At 51.9% G+C, this 21,256-nt stretch overlaps 1 protein-coding gene across 1 annotated transcript in view; it reads right to left on the bottom strand.

The window, feature by feature from the left end:
* Window positions 1-3,036: 3,036 nt before the first annotated feature.
* ITGB5 (integrin, beta 5) overlaps window positions 3,037-21,256 on the bottom strand; it is a 126,010-nt gene continuing 107,790 nt past the window's right edge. The window contains exons 11-15 of the mRNA XM_008577644.1: window positions 10,123-10,345; window positions 8,765-8,865; window positions 5,763-5,882; window positions 4,168-4,334; window positions 3,037-3,528 (exon numbers count right to left, since the gene is read on the bottom strand). Of these exons, the coding sequence (XP_008575866.1) occupies window positions 3,433-3,528; window positions 4,168-4,334; window positions 5,763-5,882; window positions 8,765-8,865; window positions 10,123-10,345 (707 nt within the window). The 3' untranslated portion in view covers window positions 3,037-3,432. The remainder of the gene's footprint in view (window positions 3,529-4,167; window positions 4,335-5,762; window positions 5,883-8,764; window positions 8,866-10,122; window positions 10,346-21,256) is intronic.

Genomic DNA, 21,256 nt, shown 5'->3' with positions numbered 1-21,256 from the left:
GGGGGGGGGGGGGGAGACACACCTACTGGAGTGCCACTGCCACACGCCGCCTTCCATGCCCTGCTTGCATCTCCAGTGCCGCTGGCCAGACTCCAGACAGCCCCACAGGTCCAGCTCTTCCCTCTGCCAAAGTTCTGTCCATGCTGCCCGCACAGTCACCCTCTACATCTTCCCCCTCTCCCCTGCCCCTCGGCCAGTCACAAAGCCCAGCAGTAGCTGTCTTAGCTTGGGCCACCAAACCAAAATACCACAGACCAGGAACTTAACAGGAATTTATTTTCTCACAGGTCTGGAGGCTGGAAGTTCATGGTCAAGGCGTTGGCATATATGGTGTCTCCTGAGGCCTCTCTTGGCTTGCAGATGCTGCCTTCTCGCTGTGCCCCCACAGGGCCTTTCCTCGGTGCGTCCCTTGTGTCTCTTCCTCTTCTTATAAGTGCACCAGTTATACTGGATTGGGGTGCCACTCTATGACCTCATTTAACCTTAATTCTTTCTGTAAAGGCCCTATCTCCAAATACCATCGCATTAGGGTTTAGGGCTTCAACATATGAATTTGAGGGGGGATACAATTCAGTCTGCAGCAGCAGCTGAGCGTACAAGGCTGTCCTCATTAGCAGTAGGAGACAGGCAAGCTGGAAGTCATCCTGAGAGCGTAGGGAGCCATGCAGTTAGAAGGGGACACGCCAACAGAGGAAGACCTTCTAGCCACCTCTCCATCTCTCCCTCTGTTTGCGCTTACCTGAAACCCACCCCAAGAGTTTCCCAATAATCACCTCAAGTTTTGACCTTAATTAAATAGAAAAAGCACATTTCTTACCTGGAAGAGGTGGCCATTTGGTTACTTTAGTTTGATGACATACCAGTCAACCAAGGTGAATAAGAATTTGCTGTCCTAAAAAGAATGGATAATCCCAATTTGGTTAAAACTATACACATGTGTGTATAGAAAAAAGACTAAGTCGTACACAAAAGGTCAAGAATAGTTGCCTCTGAGTGGTGTGATTCTAAGAGATTTCCACTTTATGATTTTCTTTATGTCCCACCTTTTCCACTTAGCATTTTGCAATTAGAAAAAAGTCATTCAAATCATTTAATAAAAATTATAAGAATAATTATATTTGGAAAACAATAATATATTTGGAAATCCATATGAAGATCAACATCAATTGATTACAAGGTAAACAGCTCTCCCTTCTCTTCAACAAACATAGCACTTTTTAATCTTTCTAGACACCTACCAGAAAAGAATGTTTCCAGAGCCCACCAGGTGCTCCTTGCAGGGCCACACGGCCCAATGGCAGTCCATTCCCTTCGCATTAGAAGGCTCCCTCCTGCCTGTGTATTTCACAGCTGGGAACAGACAGGAAGGGCAGCGTCAGCCTGGCTGGAGAGAGCTTCACAGCCCACCTCAGGCTCCTGGCAAGGAGGGGGCGAGACCGTGGCTGCACAGCTACTAGAGAAAGAAAATTTCCAAAGGTCCATTTTGATAGAAATATTTTAATATTATAAAACAACAGCTGGGATGTAAAATGATGCATTTGGAATTGATGGTCTTTGTGGTCATTTTTGGCTCACTGGATAATGTTAAAAAATAGGAAATCATACTGGATCTGAATCTCAGGAGTCAGGTCTCCAAACGCCTTGCCCCAACAGCTTCCAGCAGGGGGCAGCAGGACACTGTGATCTGCGACACCCCTCACTTCCATGTCAGGTGGAAACCGGGCACAAACCACCCTGCGTCTGCCACTCAGGAATGTCACTCCCATTACAGAGCTGCGTACAGAAAATGAGACTTTGAGCAAGTTAGTGGCTTGTCTCCAGAAAATCCAAAGTTTCCTCCAAAATAATCTGTTTTTCCCAATTTAGAAAGTCTCAAAGCCACCATTTTATTTGCATTCGGCTTTATTCCAAAAAAGGATTTAAGACAGTGTCACCAAATGATGATGTCTGTTTTGTCCTATTTACACGAGATGAAGAATCTGTTCCTACTTGCCCCAGGAAATAAGCCCTATTTACTGACAGGCATTTGTCTTAGCGTTTACCGAGATGGGGAATTTGATCCAAGATTGAGAACAGACTAGTTTGAAGTGATGACAATAACAAAAACTGACTTGTGAAAGAGCAAGCGTCAGGAGGCTGGCCTCTGGCTGGTTGTGGGCCCCGGGTCTTAGTGCCAGTTTGTCATTACTTGGCCTCCTCGCACGTGGGCAAGCCACTTCCTCTCTCTGAGAATCCGTTTCCTCTTCTATAAATAAGGGGACAGGGTCAGACAAACTCTGGGGTCCCTTCCGTCTCAGAGCCTGGGAACCTAAGGGCACTTCATGACCCTGCAGGAGAAAAAGCTGAAGTGTTTTGACTTTGGGCCTGGATGAGACATTGTAGCTTGGCAGGGGTGGCACTGGAAGGGAACTGTTACTGGTAACAATGTGTAAGGAGTGACTTTGTGTGGAAACCACAGCTCACCCTTCCCTCATCTGTATAACCTATTTCCAGCCTCAGCACCTCAGAACAGGGGAGGGAAGCTAGAGGGGTGTTTTTCACCATTTCTAGCCTGGAACTCCAAGCAAATGCTGGGAGGGTCCAAAGACACCTGCTCAGTGCTCCCTGGACCACTCCGACTGCCCCGAGCACCTCGTGGAGCCCTGTCTGACAAGTCCTGGTCTGGAGCACTGGCCTGGCTCATGTCTGGTCCTTGAGGGAGTACATGGCCACTTCAGTCCCCACGGGGGCACCATTCAAGACCACTCAGAACAGAACACACATGTCGTAGAGAATATCAGGCAAACACAAACATTTTTGGTTTCAATCTTTACTTTCAATCTCAAACAATCTCTTTCCTTTTCATTACAAAAATACTAAACAAATATGAACAGTTTGCCCTCATGGTTTCAGGGGAAAAATATATATGGACAGGAGGAAGACTGACATTTGCAAACAAGGAAGACTTCAACAGGCATCTCAACAATCCCGTCACCAGCACTCATGCATGAGGCACAGACATTAAGCAGGCAATTCTCAGTGATCAGAACTACGCCATAAATGCATGATCTTTTTATTTCATATAAAAATGATCGACACAAAGAAAGCCAGACTGTATGTTGATTTTACACACTCTGACCCTTCCCACTGGCCTTGCTGCCTGGCCAGGCTGGCGGCCCCACCTTCCTGGAAGGGAGAGGCAGCCCAGCATCTCAGCAGTCCACTGAGACAACAAGCTGGATGTGGCAGGAAAGCCGAGAGCACCCAGGTCTCCTTGCTTTTCCCGGGCTCGGAGGGGCCAGCCCAGTAGGCGCTGGGATCCTGGCCCAGGCTCACTGGAAGATCTTCTCTGTGCTGGCCTAGCTAGGGAGTGTGAGCAAGGCGAGAAGCTGGCCCAGGCATTTCAGTCTGATGTTTTTCCTTAGTCCCCCTCTGCCCCTCTAGGAGGAGAGATCAGTCCACTGTGCCATTGTAGGATTTGTTGAACTTGTTGAAGGTGAAGTCCACGGTGTGTGTGGAGATGGGCTTTCTGTACAGAGGGTTTGAAGCCTGCAGGACACAGAAGGGAAGAGGACATGTGTTAGGTCACTTACCCAAACCAAGACCCCCTCTAGGTCAGTCCTCAGGAAGGCACCAGGAAGAATGTGCAGATGGGAAGTGACAGCCTTGGGCTCAGGACTGATTCTGCCTCACTCCATGTCCCTTGAAAGTCCCTTGCCTTCTCTGAGCTTTCACACTTCATGTCTGAAATGAGGGGTTGGGTCTGATGGTCTCTGAGGTCCCTTCCAACTTCAACAGAAACTAACTCTGGGGATTCGGAGGGCACTTACTCCATGCTGATCCTTCAGGAGCTTGCAGTTTGCTTCGGGAGACAAGACTTACACATATGAGTACTGTAACAGACTAGAGACAATGGAGCTCCTTCCCTGTGGGTCAGACTCGCACCTCTGCCCCGCCTCCTCCCACCTGCCCTCGACTCCCTCGACCTGGGCCCTGAGCAGGGCTTTGCAACAATTCCCACCAGGGCTGTGCAATTCCCACCATCCAGAACTGGGTACAGCCTTTCAGGTGTTAGTTCTTTGTTTTTAATGCCAAAGATACTAGTGGGCCTTTACTGCTAACACAGTTGAACTCAACCACGCCTCTGGGCTTGAAGTCTTTTCTACTTCTGATTTCCCACTGCCTTACCATTTCGTAGCGGGCCCTGGATCGCTCACTTTGGAACTTTGCAAACTCTCGCCGGTCGTGGATGGTGACAAGCAGCTTCCAGATGGCCAAGAGCGCAATCCCAACCAGGAGAATGCTGCCGACCACAGCCAGGAGGATGGTCATGGCATTGGGGGCGGTGCCACACTCTGGAGGGACCAGGAGGCATGTACAGTGAGCAGAGGCAGCAGCACCCCCACTCCCTCCCACCCAACCTCAGGCCTGTCTGAGATAGAAGGTGCGCCCCTCCCCAAGGCCGTTGCCTCTGCTCTCTCTTTCATTCTTACGTTGCTTCTGGGAGACTTGTGGGAGGGGGAAGGACAGGAAGGTTTCCCCAACATGCAGAAAGTGAAAGAGTCAAAGAGAGACGGTGGCTGTCCCAAGGTCATACAGCAGATTGATGGCAAAGCCTAGATGAGCCCTGGTGTGCGGCTGCACTTCCCTGAATGGGCAGCACCTGTGCCCAGCCTGGCCCAGCCTGCCCTAGTCTCCAGGAGCAGAAAGTGAAAGAGTCAAAGAGAGACGGTGGCTGTCCCAAGGTCATACAGCAGATTGATGACAAAGCCTAGATGAGCCCTGGTGTGCGGCTGCACTTCCCTGAACGGGCAGCACCTGTGCCCAGCCTGGCCCAGCCTGCCCTAGTCTCCAGGCGGGCTTCTGGCCCAGGCTTGGCTTTCACATAAATGGCTCCAGGAGCAGACTGGGCAGGCAGGAGGCAGCCTGAGCCACTTCCACCAGGACTGGGCTGGGGCCAGCCAGCATCTGTAAGCCCTTTGTGTGGAGCCTCTCGGTGCAAATGTGCTTATTTTCAAAGGAGTGCAAAGGCAGCTCTTGGAAACAAAGCCTCCTGCTCACAGGCACTTATCCTGGGACAGTCCCACACCTCCCTCTGCCTCTGGCCCAGGAAAGCAATGTTATGTGGTTTGGCCCAATTTGGAAAAGAGTTTGCAATGCTGTGAACAGAGCAAATCTTTTTCTACTCCCTCACTCCAGAAGAATGAAAGGGCAGTGCTAGAAATCCCAATTACTCCAAGGCAAAGCCTGTTCGTCCCTGGGCCCAAAGCATGAGGCAGAACGGTGGTGTTTGGATTAAATCTTGACCTCCTCAGTGGCCCAGGGAGCCAAGTATGGCAGCAGGCAGGAATGTCTAGCCCAGCACTCTATCTGTCCTTCCTGGGACCCACACAGGGAAGGGCAGCACCCTGGCAGGGCCTGGGGTGTGCTGGAAGCTCCCTGCCTGAATGAGGCCCGTCCCTGCAGGATACGGCAGTTCCTCGCGCCCCTCAGCTGCCCTGGTGAGGTGTCTTCTCACCCCTGTGCTCTGATTCCTCCCAGATGAGTCCCTCCCCAGGGGCAGGGCCCTATCCTCCTATAACCCTCACTGCCCAACTGTGCCCCCAGAGTTCTGCCCAGCAGTGGGTCCCCAGCTCACTACTGCCTTTCTTCTAAACTCTAAGAGGGGGTAGCGGTGGCCCCAGTCTTGACCCTCACAAGGAACTGTATCTCTCTGCTATCTGGTATTTACAAATCAGGACCCAAGGCCGGCCATGTGCCAGAGCCTCAGGGTCCCCACCCACCTGGCTGCCTGAGCACCGTCAGGTTGGATTTGCCGCTGGGCAGCTCTGAGTAGGTGAACATCATGACGCAGTCCTTGGCAGTTTTGTAGAAGCAAAGCACAGCCTCCTGGTCATCTTTCACTAGAAGAAAGCCAAGTAGAAACGTCCTGAGTGTGTCTGAGCAACCGAGAGGTGCTGATGGTCAGGCAGGGAGCTGAGCACCTTAGAGAAGGAAGGAGTGACTACGCCATAAATGCATGATCTTTTTATTTCATATAAAAATGATCGACACAAAGAAAGCCAGACTGTATGTTGATTTTACACACTCTGACCCTTCCCACTGGCCTTGCTGCCTGGCCAGGCTGGCGGCCCCACCTTCCTGGAAGGGAGAGGCAGCCCAGCATCTCAGCAGTCCACTGAGACAACAAGCTGGATGTGGCAGGAAAGCCGAGAGCACCCAGGTCTCCTTGCTTTTCCCGGGCTCGGAGGGGCCAGCCCAGTAGGCGCTGGGATCCTGGCCCAGGCTCACTGGAAGATCTTCTCTGTGCTGGCCTAGCTAGGGAGGGGGTGGGGGGTGGGGCAGAGTGTCTTAAAGGGAGGCTAGGCCTTCAGACATGACTTCAGTGTTCTCACGTCAAGAACGCAGGCCCAGGGCTGAGTTTAGATTGCTTTGGTGACACGTGGAACACAGAAGATCTTCAAGCCTCTGAAGCGTTTGCTGAGGTTATGTGAAATAAAAGAAGGCTTTAGTAGGTGAGGTAGGGGTGGGGGTGGGGCATGGAATTGGCCACGGAAATTAAAAGGATGAAGAAAAGAGCCATTCCAATCCCCTGGAGACCCGAGCGAGAGTCCACACTTGGGAACAAGCCCAGTGCACCTGGGCTGAGAGCAGCAGCTCCTTCCTGTCACGTAAATCAAAAAGGTACAGGGTGATGAGGACATTTGGGTGAGACTGGTCCCCACAGTGGTGCCACAGCCTGAGATCAAGTGAGCCACTGCTGGAGGTCAGGCCACTGCCCAGCCCTACCCCAGACACCACCTGGCCTCGCCCCTTCAGGTAGAGAGGCCCCTTCCTCAGCTGCCACAACTCCTCCCTGTCTCCACGCCCCGTCCAGGCATTATCTGCATTCCAAGGTGTAAGGAAAATGGACAAATGGTCACTTGCATCTGAGTGGAGCATGTCAGCTTTGCCAACGGCTCCCAGGATCTTTCCAATACCTAGCTCGCAACCTACGTATGAGGGGCCTGTGACCCAGTCTGCAGAACGGGTTTGAAGGGTCTGTGACCCAGTCTGTACAACAGGCTTGAAGGGTCTGTGAGCCCTAGCCGGACACAAGGCTTCCCCGGGAGAGGGACAGAAGATTGGCTCTTCAAAGGGAAAGGAGCCAGGGGAACGTGTGGAGGGTGTGAAGGATGGCCAAGCGGTCCTGAGTAACAGCTGAAGCTTAGTACCATGACGTGAACTGCTTTCCAGCTCCTCCAGCTCAACCTTGTTGGCTCAAAGGAGTTTTAACCTGGGAGAAGATAAATTAGTGTGGTTTTCAAACATGAAGGCCTGGACTTCTCTCAGGCCTCTAATCGTAGCCTGGGCTGGGTGACTGTGTGTTTGCATATGAAAAATAATCTAGGAGATGGAAGGAAAGGGCAAATGATGAATTAGAACATAAACTCTCTGCCGATCCATCTCATTGGGCTGGATTGGGGAGCAGAGGTACATGCACAAGGTCCGAGTGACTCAGTCGGTGGGCCGCAGGAAGGAAACTTTTCTGACCATGCCTTGTTAGGGGGCAACTGGCCCAGGTCTGCAAGCAGTAAGCCAGGCCCTCAGCAGTGAGGCAGAAGAGGGGTCCCTGGCTGGGACTGTGAGAGGCTGGACTCTGGAGGACCCACCCCCCACTGCCTGCCCAGGAGAAGCACACACCACACCTAGCAGATCTGGGTGCTCACAAGTGTGTGCAGGATGGATACAGGACTCAACACACTCAGAGCCATGCCCTGGCCAAGCGGTCAGTCACAACCAGCGAACAAGGAGGTGTACAAAAGAGGTAAGTCTGAGTACGGTGGACAGGCGGCTGGGGGCCAGGAGTGTGCAGAAGCTGCATGGAGGTCAAGTGCAGGGGTGAGCCTGCCCAAAAGAGGAGCCTTCAATGCAGGTTCCCTTTCAAGCTACATAGTCTTTGTTATGTTTACCATTTAAACTACTTTAAAGTATACAATCATTAGTTTTAGTAAACTCACAATGTTGGATAACCATTCCAGAACATTTCCATCACCCCCAAAAGAAATCTGTACCTGTTAGCACTCAATCCCAGTTTCCCCTCTCCCCAGCCCTTGGCCACCACTATTCTACCTTCTGTCTCGATGGCTTTACCTATTTTGGACATTTCATATACATAGAATCATATATGTTCTTTTATAATGTTTTCATGGCTCATCCACGTTGCAGCATGTGTCAGTACTTCATTCTTTTTAATGGCCAAATTAATATTCCATTGTATGGATCTACCACATTTTGTTTACCATTCATGAGTTGATGGACATTTGGGCTGTTCCAACCTTTGACTATTACGGATAGTGCTGCTATGAACATTTGTGTACAGGTCTGTTTGTTTGTTTTGCTGGCTGGCCAGTACAGGGATGGAACCCTGGACCTTGGTGTTATCAGCACCACTCTCTAACTGAGCTAACTGGCCAGTCCGTGTACAGGTTTTTGTGTGAACATATGGGCCCAATTTTCTTGGGTATATACCTTGGAGTGCAATTGCTGGGCTGTATGGTGATTCTATGTTGAACTTTTTGGGAACTGCCAGACTGTTTTCCCAAAGCACCATTTGAAATGGTGTTTTCCAAAGCACCATTTCATATCCCACCGGCAGAGTGGGAGGTTCCCCCACAGTGTCCTTCTGGGGAGCAGCAGTCGTGCTGAGGAAGCCTGGGCTGTGCTTCCCAGCTCAGGGCTAAACCCATCCTCCTCCCCAGGAGGAGACAACCTCTAGGTGTCTGCCAAGACCAGGCACGCTTACCGATGGAGTCCACCCGCGTGATCACCTCGTCCTTGCACACGTGTTGGCAGGTCTGGTTGTCAGGTTTCCCTGAGTGAAGCAGCAAGCACTCGACGCAATCTCTTTGGAAAAGAGGAAATAACGGTGGTTGTCAGATGCTGTGTGACAGTTCCACACATGCCACTGAGCTCCCAACAATGCAGGTCCCCGGAGGCTTTCACTCCTTCCCTCTGCAGATGTCCGCCCTCAGGGAATGTTTCTGCTCTGCTCTCTTGTTATGCAGGGAAGCCCGCGGGCTTGCACATGTGAGTTTAGAGGCTTGTCTGGTCTATAGCCAACCTGCAAGCTGTAGACCTTCCAAATCCTGACACCAGGAGCCAAATCCATCCACTGTGGTACATGAGAGGCCTGGCTGAGGAGTCTTCTCCCAGCCAGAGGTTTCTGGGTGATAGAAACTATATTCCTGCCCTGGGAGGGGTCCTCACGCTCCCACGGCCAGTGCTTGATGCCCCCTCATTGCCCAGGATCCCACCCAGTCATCACCAGGGCTGGGCTCTCAACCCTCTTGCTTGCGAGACTCTCCAGGGGCTTTCAAGAGAAAATACCCATGCCTGGGCCCAAACATACCCCTGGAATCTGCATCTCTGGGGCTGGGCTTCCTGGCGGTTCTAACACACAGCGAGGGCTGAGAACCTGGTAAGTCTGGGCCCCAGCCCCCTTCTCCCTCCAGACACAGCCTGCCTGCCAGGGTCCCGAAGGGCCCTGCTGTCCACTTACCTGTTGCTGGGTCTACACTAGACTTTGGTACAGGCTATAGGGTGATGGCTCCCACTCAGGGAACCCACATTTATACAGGGGCCTTCTCTAGAAAATGGATGAGGAGCCAAAAAGAGACACTCTGAGTCCCTCTCCTCTCACCTCACGCTGAGATGTAAACCAGATGATGTGTGAAAATGCTCAATTAAATGGCTATGATTATACTTTACACAGTCAAACCCATTCCAGACATTCTCCCTACATCATCAATTCTGTCAGGAGAAGCCGCCTCCTGAGGACACAGCGCGGGGAGCTGAGCTTTGGCTAAGGGACTGTGGAAGGAAGGAAGGGACCCTGACTCGACTGAGGGCTAGAGCTGAGCATACACGGGAAGGTGAGAAGTGAACTCCAGGGAGGACTGGGTTGGGGCAAAGCCACCCACTGACGGCTTGCTCTTGGGAACTCTGATGCACTGGTGCTCAGTGGTCTGCAAGGAGGGGACAGCCCCCAAGAGAGTCCTCTAGGAACTGGGTTAAGACTCGAGAGCCGGTGTGCTGGGTCGCCGGCCCTCAGGGCTGCCCTGGGAGAGCCGCTGTGGGGGTGGGGTGGGGTGGGGCGGTCACCTCTTGGTGCTGCAGGCATCCGGGCAGGTGGGGCACTTCTCACATGTCTCCCCAAAGGCTCCTGGCTCTGTGCACTGGCACTGCCCACAGACGCAGTGCCCACGGTCGCTGCAGATCTGGCCGTCCTTGGCCCGGCATGTGCTGATGTCAGTCGAGCAGTTACAGCTGTCACCGATGTAACCTACGTGGCACTTGCATTCTCCACAGTGACACTCGCCATGGCCTAAAAGGACACACGTGGCACATCAGGGCCTTTCTGACTTTACTCATGAACACATAATCAGCCAGTGCCCACCACATGCCAGGCCCGGGGGATCCAGCAGAGCAGGTGACACTGACTCCACCCTTGGAGCCTGCCTGTGGAGACAGATGGAGAGGCCCAGTGCTGCCGTACACGCGCCACAGACTCTGCAGCTGTGTGTCCTGGCAGGGCCTGCCTGGTGTTCCAGGTTGGTCCAGAACTTGGCCAAGTCGAGCCATAGGGCCAGGACTCAGGAGAGCGTCTTCCTGCCTCAGTTGTATGAATAATGGCCCCCAAATATGTTCACTTCCTGATCCCCAGAACCTGTGAAGCGTGACTTATATGGCAAAAGAGACACTGCAGATATGATTAAGGATTTTTTTTTTTTTTTTTAAAGATGACCGGTAAGGGGATCTCAACCCTTGACTTGGTGTTGTCAGCACCACGCTCAGCCAGTGAGGAACCAGCCATCCCTATATGGGATCCGAACCCGGGGCCTTGGTGTTATCAGCACCTCACTCTCCTGAGTGAGCCACGGGCCGGCCCTGATTAAGGATAACGACATGGGGATTCTCCTGGGTTGTCCAGATGGGCCCTAAATGCAATCCCAAAGGTCACTGTAAGAAGTGAGAGAGGGAGACTTGACTACAGAAGAAGAAGGCAGTAGGACAACAGATGCTCCGCTGCTGGCTTTGGAGACAGAGGAAGAGGCCACGGCCCGGGAATGTGAGGAGTGCGGTCTGGAAGCTGGAGAGGCGAGGAGAGGAAGCAGCGCTCCCCTGCGGCTGCTGGAGGCTCCGTGGCCCCGCCCACACCTTGACCTCCACACTGTGAGAGGAAAAATCTGTGTTGCTTTTAGCCACTAAATTTGTGGTGATTTGTTAACAGCTACAATAGAAAACGAGCACGGTTGTCCTCCCTCAGTCCTAGTGAGGCGGTGAATTCTTGCTCTGGCCTTGGGACCCGCAGCCCAGAAAGGGATGATTTAGGAGCAGATGCCGAGAGGACAACAGGAGCACAGCTAACACGTGACACTGCTTTCTACACGTGTGCGTCAGGCGCTGCTTCCAGTGCTTTGCCTATGTATGCAATTAACTCTTACAGGAGCCCGGTGAGGGAGGTATTATTATTATTGCCCTAATTATACGAGTGGGGAAACAGACACAGAAAGACAAGCAACCGTGGAAGGTCATACAGCTGGTGGCAGCAGAGCCAGGACACGAGCCCATGGAGTCTGGCGCCAGGAATCACTTCCTCCTGCGAGGGTTCCCCGACCACAAGGATCTGCTGAGGAGGGCCTGGCTCTCCCTTGCAGGAGGGGTCTTTCACAGCCTGCAGTGGGAAGGGCTGGTCATCATGGGCAGGAGTGTCACTCGACCGTGTGTGTGTGCCAGATGGTGAAAAGCATGGACAGTGCCATCTAACAAGGGGCTGAGGGCCTGACAGTAGGTTCTTGATGTTCCACTCTATCAGAGGCAAACACAGTGCTACACAAGACACTTAATTTTTAAAAAACCTACTTTGTACTATTTTTGCAGTGTATTTTCCTTCTTAATGCCATTTTGCTAAGACTGATTCTAAAAAAATCACAAGGGTGCATTGACTGAGTACCTACCCATAAACTGGTGAGAGACTGGAGAGGTAGGGGAGAGGGGAGTCCTATAAAGGTGGTGGTGGGGTGTCTTTACATTTTACTTCCACACCTGCGTCAGCCAGTTGTCCTGGTAGTTGGATTGCAGCACCTTCCCTGTGACCAGTGAGTGTGACCCACTGTTGGAAAAATGGAATAATTTAATCAGGTCCCCACACCTGCCCATCTGGTTGGGGGTGGTGCAGTGCATTCTTTGTAAGCATATTGTGTGTGGGGGTGGAGTTAGTGCACATGCACAGTGCCACAACTTGGCTGGCATCTGCCTTAGGCATCTGGCACACGTGGCCATATTCTCAAACCTATGGCTTCCAAGGACCTGTTTGCTGGTTACCCAGCTCATAGACCTGCATGTGAGGGTTCTGGTGACCCAGCCTCGAACAGGCTTGAGGGGTCTGTGAGCTCCAGACCCAGCCCTAGCTTGACGATTGGCCCAGTCAGCAGGATTATGGGCAAGCAGAAGAGCGCTACACCCACATATAGGTCAGGACCTAACTCTGGAGAACCTCTCCACCTGCCACTTCCTGCTCCTGCTTCCCCCGGCTCTGTCATGCCTAGAGTGCAGGGGTAGGAGACCATCTGGAGCAGCCAGGCCTCCATCCGTGCGGGACAGGAGGGCCCTCCCTTTCCAAGGCGACGCCGAGGCATGCAGCAAGCCCTGCGGGAGAGTGAGGAAAGCCAGACCCGGGCGCGGGAGGCTGTGGAGTGCAGTTCTAACTGCTCGGAAAGTGGCATGGGACATGTGAGCCACAGGAGGGAGCAGTGCCCCGCTGCTCAAGGGTTACACGGTAGGGGCTAGGGGGAGGCCTGCCCTGCCTCCTTCTCGCCACCAGCCTGCGAACAGCACCAGTTTGGAGCCGTGGCAGCAGGAAATCCCCACAGGAAGTCTTCGCCAATGAAATGGATCCAATATGCACACCTCCCTCATGCTCTGGCCTCAGGGACTATGCTGGGCAAGAGTCTGGTTTAAATTAAAAGGGCTCATTGTTGGGGGGTAACTCCCCCCTTCCCCAACACTTTATTAGGAACATTTCCAAACCTGCAGCAAAGTTGAAAGGATTGTGCAGTGAGCATCCACATACCTGCCACCCCTTTCTACCACTGGCCTGCTACGTGTCACTTATCACCATCCATCTATCCATGCATGTCTTGAAAAAGTGCATTTCAGGGTGAGTTGCGGACACAAGTGCACTTCAGGGGTAGGTTTTTAATTTGGTTCTGGCACTCTCCAATGGCTGGTACGTCACACCACCCCATAAAGCAAAAATACAAAAAGTAAAAGGCACGCTCAGTGTCGTATTTACAAGCAACAAAGACGGTGTTCAGGCCAGGCTGGAGGGACCGTTTTGCTTGAGATGGCGAGTGTTGTTTTCTTTCCTGCTCTGTTTTTGGCAGCAATATAAAATTATCCGAATATAACCTGACACAATATTCTGATGTGTCAAAGATTTGGAGAGGCAGTATATTACTTTGTTGAAGGTCTCGGGTTTGGGGTGAAGTGTGTGTATTAGAGGGGGAACTTGCTTCCCATGTGACTGGAATCTACGTGAAAGGACTGCTCACTGCAGAGTGACAGCAAACCAGGCAGAGGTGCCTGTTACTCTCTACTTCCCACCATGACGGCTGAGTGGCAAATAAACCCAGCTGCTTTGGGTACATCTGACACTTTGCAGGCCTAAGAGCTGCAAAACCCAGCTCAAGGTCAATGCAGTTGATTCTGCCCCAAATCCAGGGTTCAAGGAGCAAGGAGTTAGGAGTCAAGGGTAGGAGAGAGTGGGAGCAGATGATTCACCAGAGGTCACTGTGGTTTTTTGGAGATAGACAGACCCCACCACCAAGGATGCAAGCAGTTCCTGAAAGCTTCCTACAACCCTTGAGCACAACCAGGACACGCAGATGATTCACCAGAGGTCACTGTGGTTTTTTGGAGATAGACAGACCCCACCACCAAGGATTCAAGCAGTTCCTGAAAGCTTCCTACAACCCTTGAGCACAACCAGGACACAGTAAGAAAGCAACAGTGTGCAGAGATCCTGCGGCGTGGACACAGCAGAACATCTGGGCGCAAGTTGGGGTTGGAGGAGTGAGCAAGCAGGAGCAGCCGAGTGGCTGTGGGACATCAGAAAACCCTCACCTCCATGGCCAGAAGCCTCCAATATTTGATGACTCCAAAGCAAAGTCTCACAAGCCAAACTAGGGAAGAAGCCCCAGGCTCCATATTTGGTGAAACTGCTGAAGCCATGAGAATTCTTATCTTTAGTGACTCACAATAGTCCCAGTGAGGTTTATATGAAGTAGTTCATTGCTTTTCAAAGACAGCTAAAAGCAGCTATGGCAAAGGTGTGGCCCATGTCACTGTGGCCTCTTCACCCTTGTGGCAGACACTACTGTCTAATCACAGGATTCTTTTAAAGGGAGCCTGGGCTTGGCCTCAGAATCCTTAACACAGTACTCCACGTAGGCTCTACAACTGGTGGGAACTGACCCACAAGATACAACTATGTGCCATCATGGTTTAAAGCTTCCAAGTCCCCTTTAGAAAGCACGACCCAAAGAGAGTGTCAAAAACTACAGGGGTCTGGCCACATTTCATTCTAATCCAAATGTCTCAGACCCTGCAGTTGGACCTCAGCCTGCCTTTCCCTCAACCTGCATGCTCAGAGATTCCCCACATCTTCTGGTCAGCCCTGGCCTCTCCTAACGCTCTAGGAGGAACACAAATCGTTAAAATGACAAGGGTCATTTGGCCCTGTCCCAAGGATCAATAACCTATCAATCACCAGTCATGGGGTCTGGGGACACCATCGTGATAACGCCCAGAGAACCTAAGCAAGGACTCTTCATCAAAACAAAGCTAATTTAGAATGCTTTTTTGGCAAAGTGAGTTGAATTTAATGATGCCCATTTATACTGTGCAGGCATAAAAATATTTTCATGACACATAGGGATATAGAAGGGCATGTGAAAGCACTGTGTAAGATGTGAATTGCTACACGTGCAAGTTATTATTAGAACTACCTTTGTTAGAATGATTGATAGCTAAATGGACAGGAAGTTGTAAATGTGCCTATTTATACAGTGTCAGCTCTCCAGAATTCAGCAGCTTTCCATCAGCAGAACAGTGTGTGGGCTGTGGGCCAAGACACAGCCCCCCACCTCCTCTTATAAAATCTAGTGCCAGCTATTCAGACGGAGGGGAGGCTGTGAAGAAGCTGCCAGAAAGGAGGGAGGGGAACTGTGGCCTGGAAGCCAAAGGAGCCAGGGACAGGAAGCCCCAGCACCAACGCTCTCTAGAGGTCCTGAAGGGCAAATCCCACAGCGGCTATGGGGTTTCCCTGCAGACTAGTGAGGGGGAGCTGGTGGAGCCCTGAGGACACAGAGTCCAGCCTGTAGGGAGGTGAGGAAGCACCATAGCAAGCACAGGCAACTCCCACGGGAATCTGGGACACGATGAGATGGGGAGGAAAGAGGACGGGCGTTTTGCAGACGGGATACATTTGGGCATTCTTCTGATTAAAGACAAAGATGCAAGAGAAAGTTTTTTTTGGTGGGGGGAGTGGAGGGATCAAGGGAACGGCCAACTCTGAAGAGGTCACAGCAGAGATGTAGCCGCAGAAAGGCAGAGGGTGAGGGGCGCGCCACAGTGAGATGCTGACGTTGAGGTTCCAGCAGCGGAGGAGCTCGGGTGACAGGGTTAGCAGCAACGTGAAAAGCTGAGGGGTGGCTGGAACTAAGTCCAAACCCTGCCTCCACCATCCTGGGTCCCCTTGGGCAAGCCCCTACACCTCTCTGATGATCATTTCCTCTTCTGCAGTGAGGATAATGTCTGCCCTGCAGCAATGTGGTCAGAAACAGTACTGCTGCAAGTAAAGCCCCTATCGCAGGCTGTGGCACATGGGGCACCGTGAAAGGGGAGCTAGAACTTCTGTGAATGCCATGGAGCCGGGCACTCAAGGAACTCGGAGACCAACATATGGGACAGCTCCTCCACAGGGGAACGCAACGTGCCCAGGATGGCAGGACTTGGGCAGAGGGGAGGAGCGTGAGGCAGGTACCCAGGTCATGCAAGGGGAGCCAGGAGGTAAGTGACAGGAAAAGTTGAGGGATGGCATAACCTCAAAAGAGGGGAGGGAGTCAAGGGGGGTGAAGAGCTGAAGGCATCACTGAGTAGTGAGGAGCCCCTAGGGCTCCCCTCTCCCCCACCCCATGCTCTCAGGGACCACCTTCTCAGGAATGGGTGATGGGGAACAGAGCCGGGATACAAGGAAACACCTGGAAAATGGGGCAGTGGAGTGTAGCAGTTAACATCTGCATTCTGGAATCAGATCGCCTGGGTTGGCCTCCTGAATGTGTGGGGAACAGAGCCGGGATACAAGGAAACACCTGGAAAATGGGGCAGTGGAGTGTAGCAGTTAACATCTGCATTCTGGAATCAGATCGCCTGGGTTGGCCTCCTGAATGTGTTTTTTTACCAGCAGTAACTGGTGTTTAAACTGCGGTATCTTGGTTTCCTCATTTTTAAATGGGCTAATAAAAATGCCTCCCTCATAGGGTTGTGTGTGAGTTAAGTCACTTAACCTGTATAAAGCACTTAGAACAGTGTTTGGCATACAGTAAGTGCTCAATAAATACTAGCTATCTTCATCATTGCTGTTGCTATACAGGGGGTGAGGGAGGGAGAGCAGATCTTCCTGGAGGACGGGCAGGGGAAGCACTTTTTGTCAGCTTGGATCAGACTTCCAGACACCCAGGACAGAGTACCACAGCCACCTGCAGCACCCAGGGCCCAATGCAGCTGCTCGGCCAAGGCCAGGCCGAGAGCCTTGGTGGGAGGTTGATACCACGAAGGCCCCCTGAGGCATGCCGGAGGACAGCAGGGAATACAACTTTGAATCAGTGAAGCAGGAATGTGACCCAAGGCAGCCGTGGGGTGACCTCAGAGGACTAGCTGGAGGGCAAGGAGGCTGGAGGAGGGAAGGGGTCAGCCTGGCACAGGGCAGAAATGAGAAACGGTCCTCTCCTGCATGTCCTCACCTGCTTAGGAGCAAGGAGTCACCACCAGGCAGACGTCGGGCCCTCAGGGTATAAACCATCTCTCCACAGCTGGTTCAAAAACAGTTTCCACTGAGCTCTGGAATGCACTGTGGCTTGCCCAGCTTCCCTCAGCTTCCGCCCCATCTGGGAGTCCATTCTGGCTCACAGAAGGCCAAGGAGGGAGGAAGGGCGCATCCCCTTCTCTCTTCCATGGCCTGTCTTCCTCTCCCTCTCCGCCCCGACTCAGTTTCTGCTCCTCACAGCCCCCAGGGCCCTCCCACTCCCTCAGTGCTCTGCCTGCCCCAGTCTCCCCTTGTCCCCTCTCAGCGGGCCACCAGGTACACAGGAAGCAGGTAAAAGAAACAGAAGCGTGCGTGCCGGGAGGCTTTGCCCATTTGAGGTGATTTCCATATTACCCCAAGTCGGGTCTTGTGTGTGTTCTAGACATCTCTGGGTGAGACCCTGGGCCCGGCTTCTGGAACTCTCCAACAGTTGTCCTAAGAACAGCAAAAACCCAACTCAGCAGCTTTATGTGCTTTGAGTCACTGGTGTTTGTGTGACTCAGAGGCCATGTCATGCTGCTGGGCCAGGGGCAACTGGATGGGATCGCACGGCCCTGTCCTCTGTGCCTGTGGAGTACATGGCAGAGGCGCCTCAGTGACACAGACATCCCTGGTGCTCACACGCTAGGCCAGCACACGGTCCTCTCTGCAGCACGAAAGCCAGCCGCGGGCTGGGCTTTCTGTGGCCAGACATGTGCGTAAGCTTCTAAGCCTCCGTCTGGGGCTTTGAACAGGAAGGGGAAATCCCTCCTAAGAAGTGCTATTCCTGGCTCTTTGTTGACAAGCAGGTTCGAGTTATGTAACAGACCCTCTCCATGTCCTCATGTGTCCCTGCTCGGCCAGGGCTACCCTGTGTTCTCAGGGTGTCTCTGAGTCTGGTCCCCGTGGGAATGTGCCAACCCACCATTTTGCCTTTCCCCTCTATGCACTGGCCATGGTTCCAGAAAAAGTAAAGAGCAGAGATTTCTGAAGTGCACAGGACATATTCCCAGCTCCTTCACAAGGAATCTCAGCTTGCTCCAGACACCTCCAGCAACAATAAATGAGAGAAATTGTTCTTGAAAAGTTTTGTTCTTGCTGTCAGTTTCCTGAGACTATAAACACAGCATTACCTCGCCAAGGCCGAGTTACTGATTAGAGAAGTTACCAACCAACGGCTGTTCCTCTCACAAAGAAAGCACAGCACTCCCTTGCTTAAAAGCAACCCTGCAACTCAGCTCTAGCAGAAAGTCTAGAGCTGCTAAGCCCCTGCTCAGCTCGGTTCTGTCCTCGCCACTCTGCTCTGCTGCTCCTTGGATGGCTCAGCTGGGGAAGCACCTCTGAACCAGTGCTACTGTGCAATCTCACCACCTACTTGCTGGCTCTAGGCAGCAGTTCAGTTCCCTCACCGATAAAAGAGGGATGGTGCCTCGTCTGTTTTATAGGGTAGGGGAAATTCTTTGTAAGTGTGCAGTGAGAAATGTATGGTTTACTTTAATGTTTCCACTGAGACATCGAGCCATTAAAATCTCTTAATAATAGTAAAATTTTATACATTCTTAAAATAGGCCAGGCATTGTTCTAAGCACTTTACACGGATTATCTCATTAGTCCTCCCAATAATCCTTTGGTGGGTACAGTTATTACCCTAATTTTCACAGACGTGGTAAATGAGGCACAGAAAGGCCAAGTAAGTTATCCAGTCACACAGCAGTAAAGTAGCTTGACTGGGATTTGCACTACATTTACTTGACTCTGGAGCCCATACTCCCACTACATAGTGCTGCCTCTCCAGTACAATCCAGTCGTGATTAAGTGATTGAAAAAATAAAATTAAAACAACATGTTGGATAAATGCTTAAAGTGATGCAGGGTATGGTGTAATAAAAAATATGCAACAGCCCCATCCACAGCCTGGCTATTTTATCAGTGGTCAGTAAATCATGCTTGGCCCCCATTATCTGTAAAATAAGAGCGATAGACTGGATGAGCCCTACAGTCCCTCCTCTGCTGATATAAAACTGCTGACATACTACTGTTCAGAGCAGGGTGAGTTCTGCAAAGCCGAGGGAGCTAGAACAAGCCCCAGGTTAGGCTACAGGTTTTGTGATAGTGGAGAGAGAGGGCATTTGGGGTATAAAAATTAGCATGAGTTCCGAGGTAGATTTGTGCGGATGAATAGAGCAGGGAGCCCGGCAGGAAGGTATTTGAATGGGAAATGATAGAGATACTGGAATAGGCAAGCTGGCACTAGACATGGGCATGTTGTGCGTATGGGCCCGTCGTATGTGTGGGTAGGAAAAGGCGGGGTGGGTGGGCAGGTGGTGAGTAGGTGGGTGAGAGGGTGGATGGGTGGGTGGATAAATGGGTGGATGGGTAGATGGAAGGGAGGGAAGGAGGGAGGCTGGATTGTGGGGGAAAGGGGATCTGAGAGCTGGGTTGAGAAGCNATTATCTGTAAAATAAGAGCGATAGACTGGATGAGCCCTACAGTCCCTCCTCTGCTGATATATAACTGCTGACATACTACTACTGTTCAGAGCAGGGTGAGTTCTGCAAAGCCGAGGGAGCTAGAACAAGCCCCAGGTTAGGCTACAGGTTTTGTGATAGTGGAGAGAGAGGGCATTTGGGGTATAAAAATTAGCATGAGTTCCGAGGTAGATTTGTGCGGATGAATAGAGCAGGGAGCCCGGCAGGAAGGTATTTGAATGGGAAATGATAGAGATACTGGAATAGGCAAGCTGGCACTAGACATGGGCATGTTGTGCGTATGGGCCCGTCGTATGTGTGGGTAGGAAAAGGCGGGGTGGGTGGGCAGGTGGTGAGTAGGTGGGTGAGAGGGTGGATGGGTGGGTGGATAAATGGGTGGATGGGTAGATGGAAGGGAGGGAAGGAGGGAGGCTGGATTGTGGGGGAAAGGGGATCTGAGAGCTGGGTTGAGAAGCTTGAGTTTATCCTTAGGCCCTAATCAGCCCGACAATAAACTCCTATCATGTGACAGAGTTGAGCCTCCCCTGAGCACTGTAGCAGTCTCTGCTGATTTCTCATTCTGTGGTCTGTCCCTTCCTCCACCTCAGTTTCTATGTGGCTTCCTCAATAATTCTTCTAAGGTGTAAACCATGCAATGCTACTCTTTTACTTAAAATCCTTCGATGGCTCCTCATCACCTGAAATACAGCTTCCACAGTTATACTTTGTGCACAACATACAAGGCCGCTCATGGCCCGACACCCCAGCCTACCTCTCGAGTCTCTTCACCTGCTCCCTGTTTCTCCAGGTACCCCAGGTTCTAGCCATTTCAAACCACTCACAGCCTCTGACAGGCACTGAACATGAGCAGATTTTTGTTTTGAAGCAATCACTTTGGCTGTAGTGTGGAGAGCAGACAGACTAGGTGGTGGTGGCAGAGATGGAGAAAAGATGGATTTCAAGGAAATATAGCAGGCCAACGGATACGGCTTGGTGGCACGTGGAACGCAGGAGTTGAGGAGAAGGTAAGATAAAGGATGATTCCAGGTTTGCACAGCTTGTGGCTTGCACAGCTTGTGGCTTGCACGGCTGGATGAATGGTTGGTAGGAAAATCAGGAGAGAACCACGCCTGGGAGGAAGAACACTTCAGTTTGGGACATACCGAGATTGAGGTGCTTTGAAGATATCAAGTGGAGACGTCAAGAAAGCAAGTGGCTAAACAGGGCTCAGAAGCAAGTCTGAGCAATTGAGCGACATGAAGAGTAGCTGAAGATCTGGGCACGGACGGGATCCCCTGAGAGAGTGCGGGGTGAGGACATGGCTAGGCCCAAGCCTTGAACAGCCCCAACACTGAGTGGGTGGCTTGAGAAGGATCCTACAAAGGGGACTACGAAATTGTGACTGAGAGTGGGATGAGAGCCTTTCAGGGCACGGTCTACTCTGTCAGCACGGCTGGCAAGTCCAGTAAGATGAGGGCCGAAAGCCGTGACATTTATCAAGACAAGGTCTTGGGGACCTGGGAAGACCCATTTTAGTGGAGTCACAGGGCCGAATCCAAATTGGACTGAGTTAAGGGTGGAGTGGGAGGTGACAGTGAGAGCAGACAGCTGTCGTGAGAAGCACGGCTACGAACGCGGAGGAGAGAGGAGCTGGCAGAGGGCGCGCGGGGCTGGTGGGAAGCCTTTTCTTTTCTTTTCTTTT

This window comes from Galeopterus variegatus, unplaced genomic scaffold, assembly GCF_000696425.1.
Source record: "Galeopterus variegatus unplaced genomic scaffold, G_variegatus-3.0.2 Scaffold1555, whole genome shotgun sequence".
Taxonomy (NCBI): Eukaryota; Metazoa; Chordata; class Mammalia; order Dermoptera; family Cynocephalidae; genus Galeopterus; species Galeopterus variegatus.
Note: the sequence above shows the minus strand (reverse complement) of the source record. Positions and strands in the feature narration are given on the sequence as shown.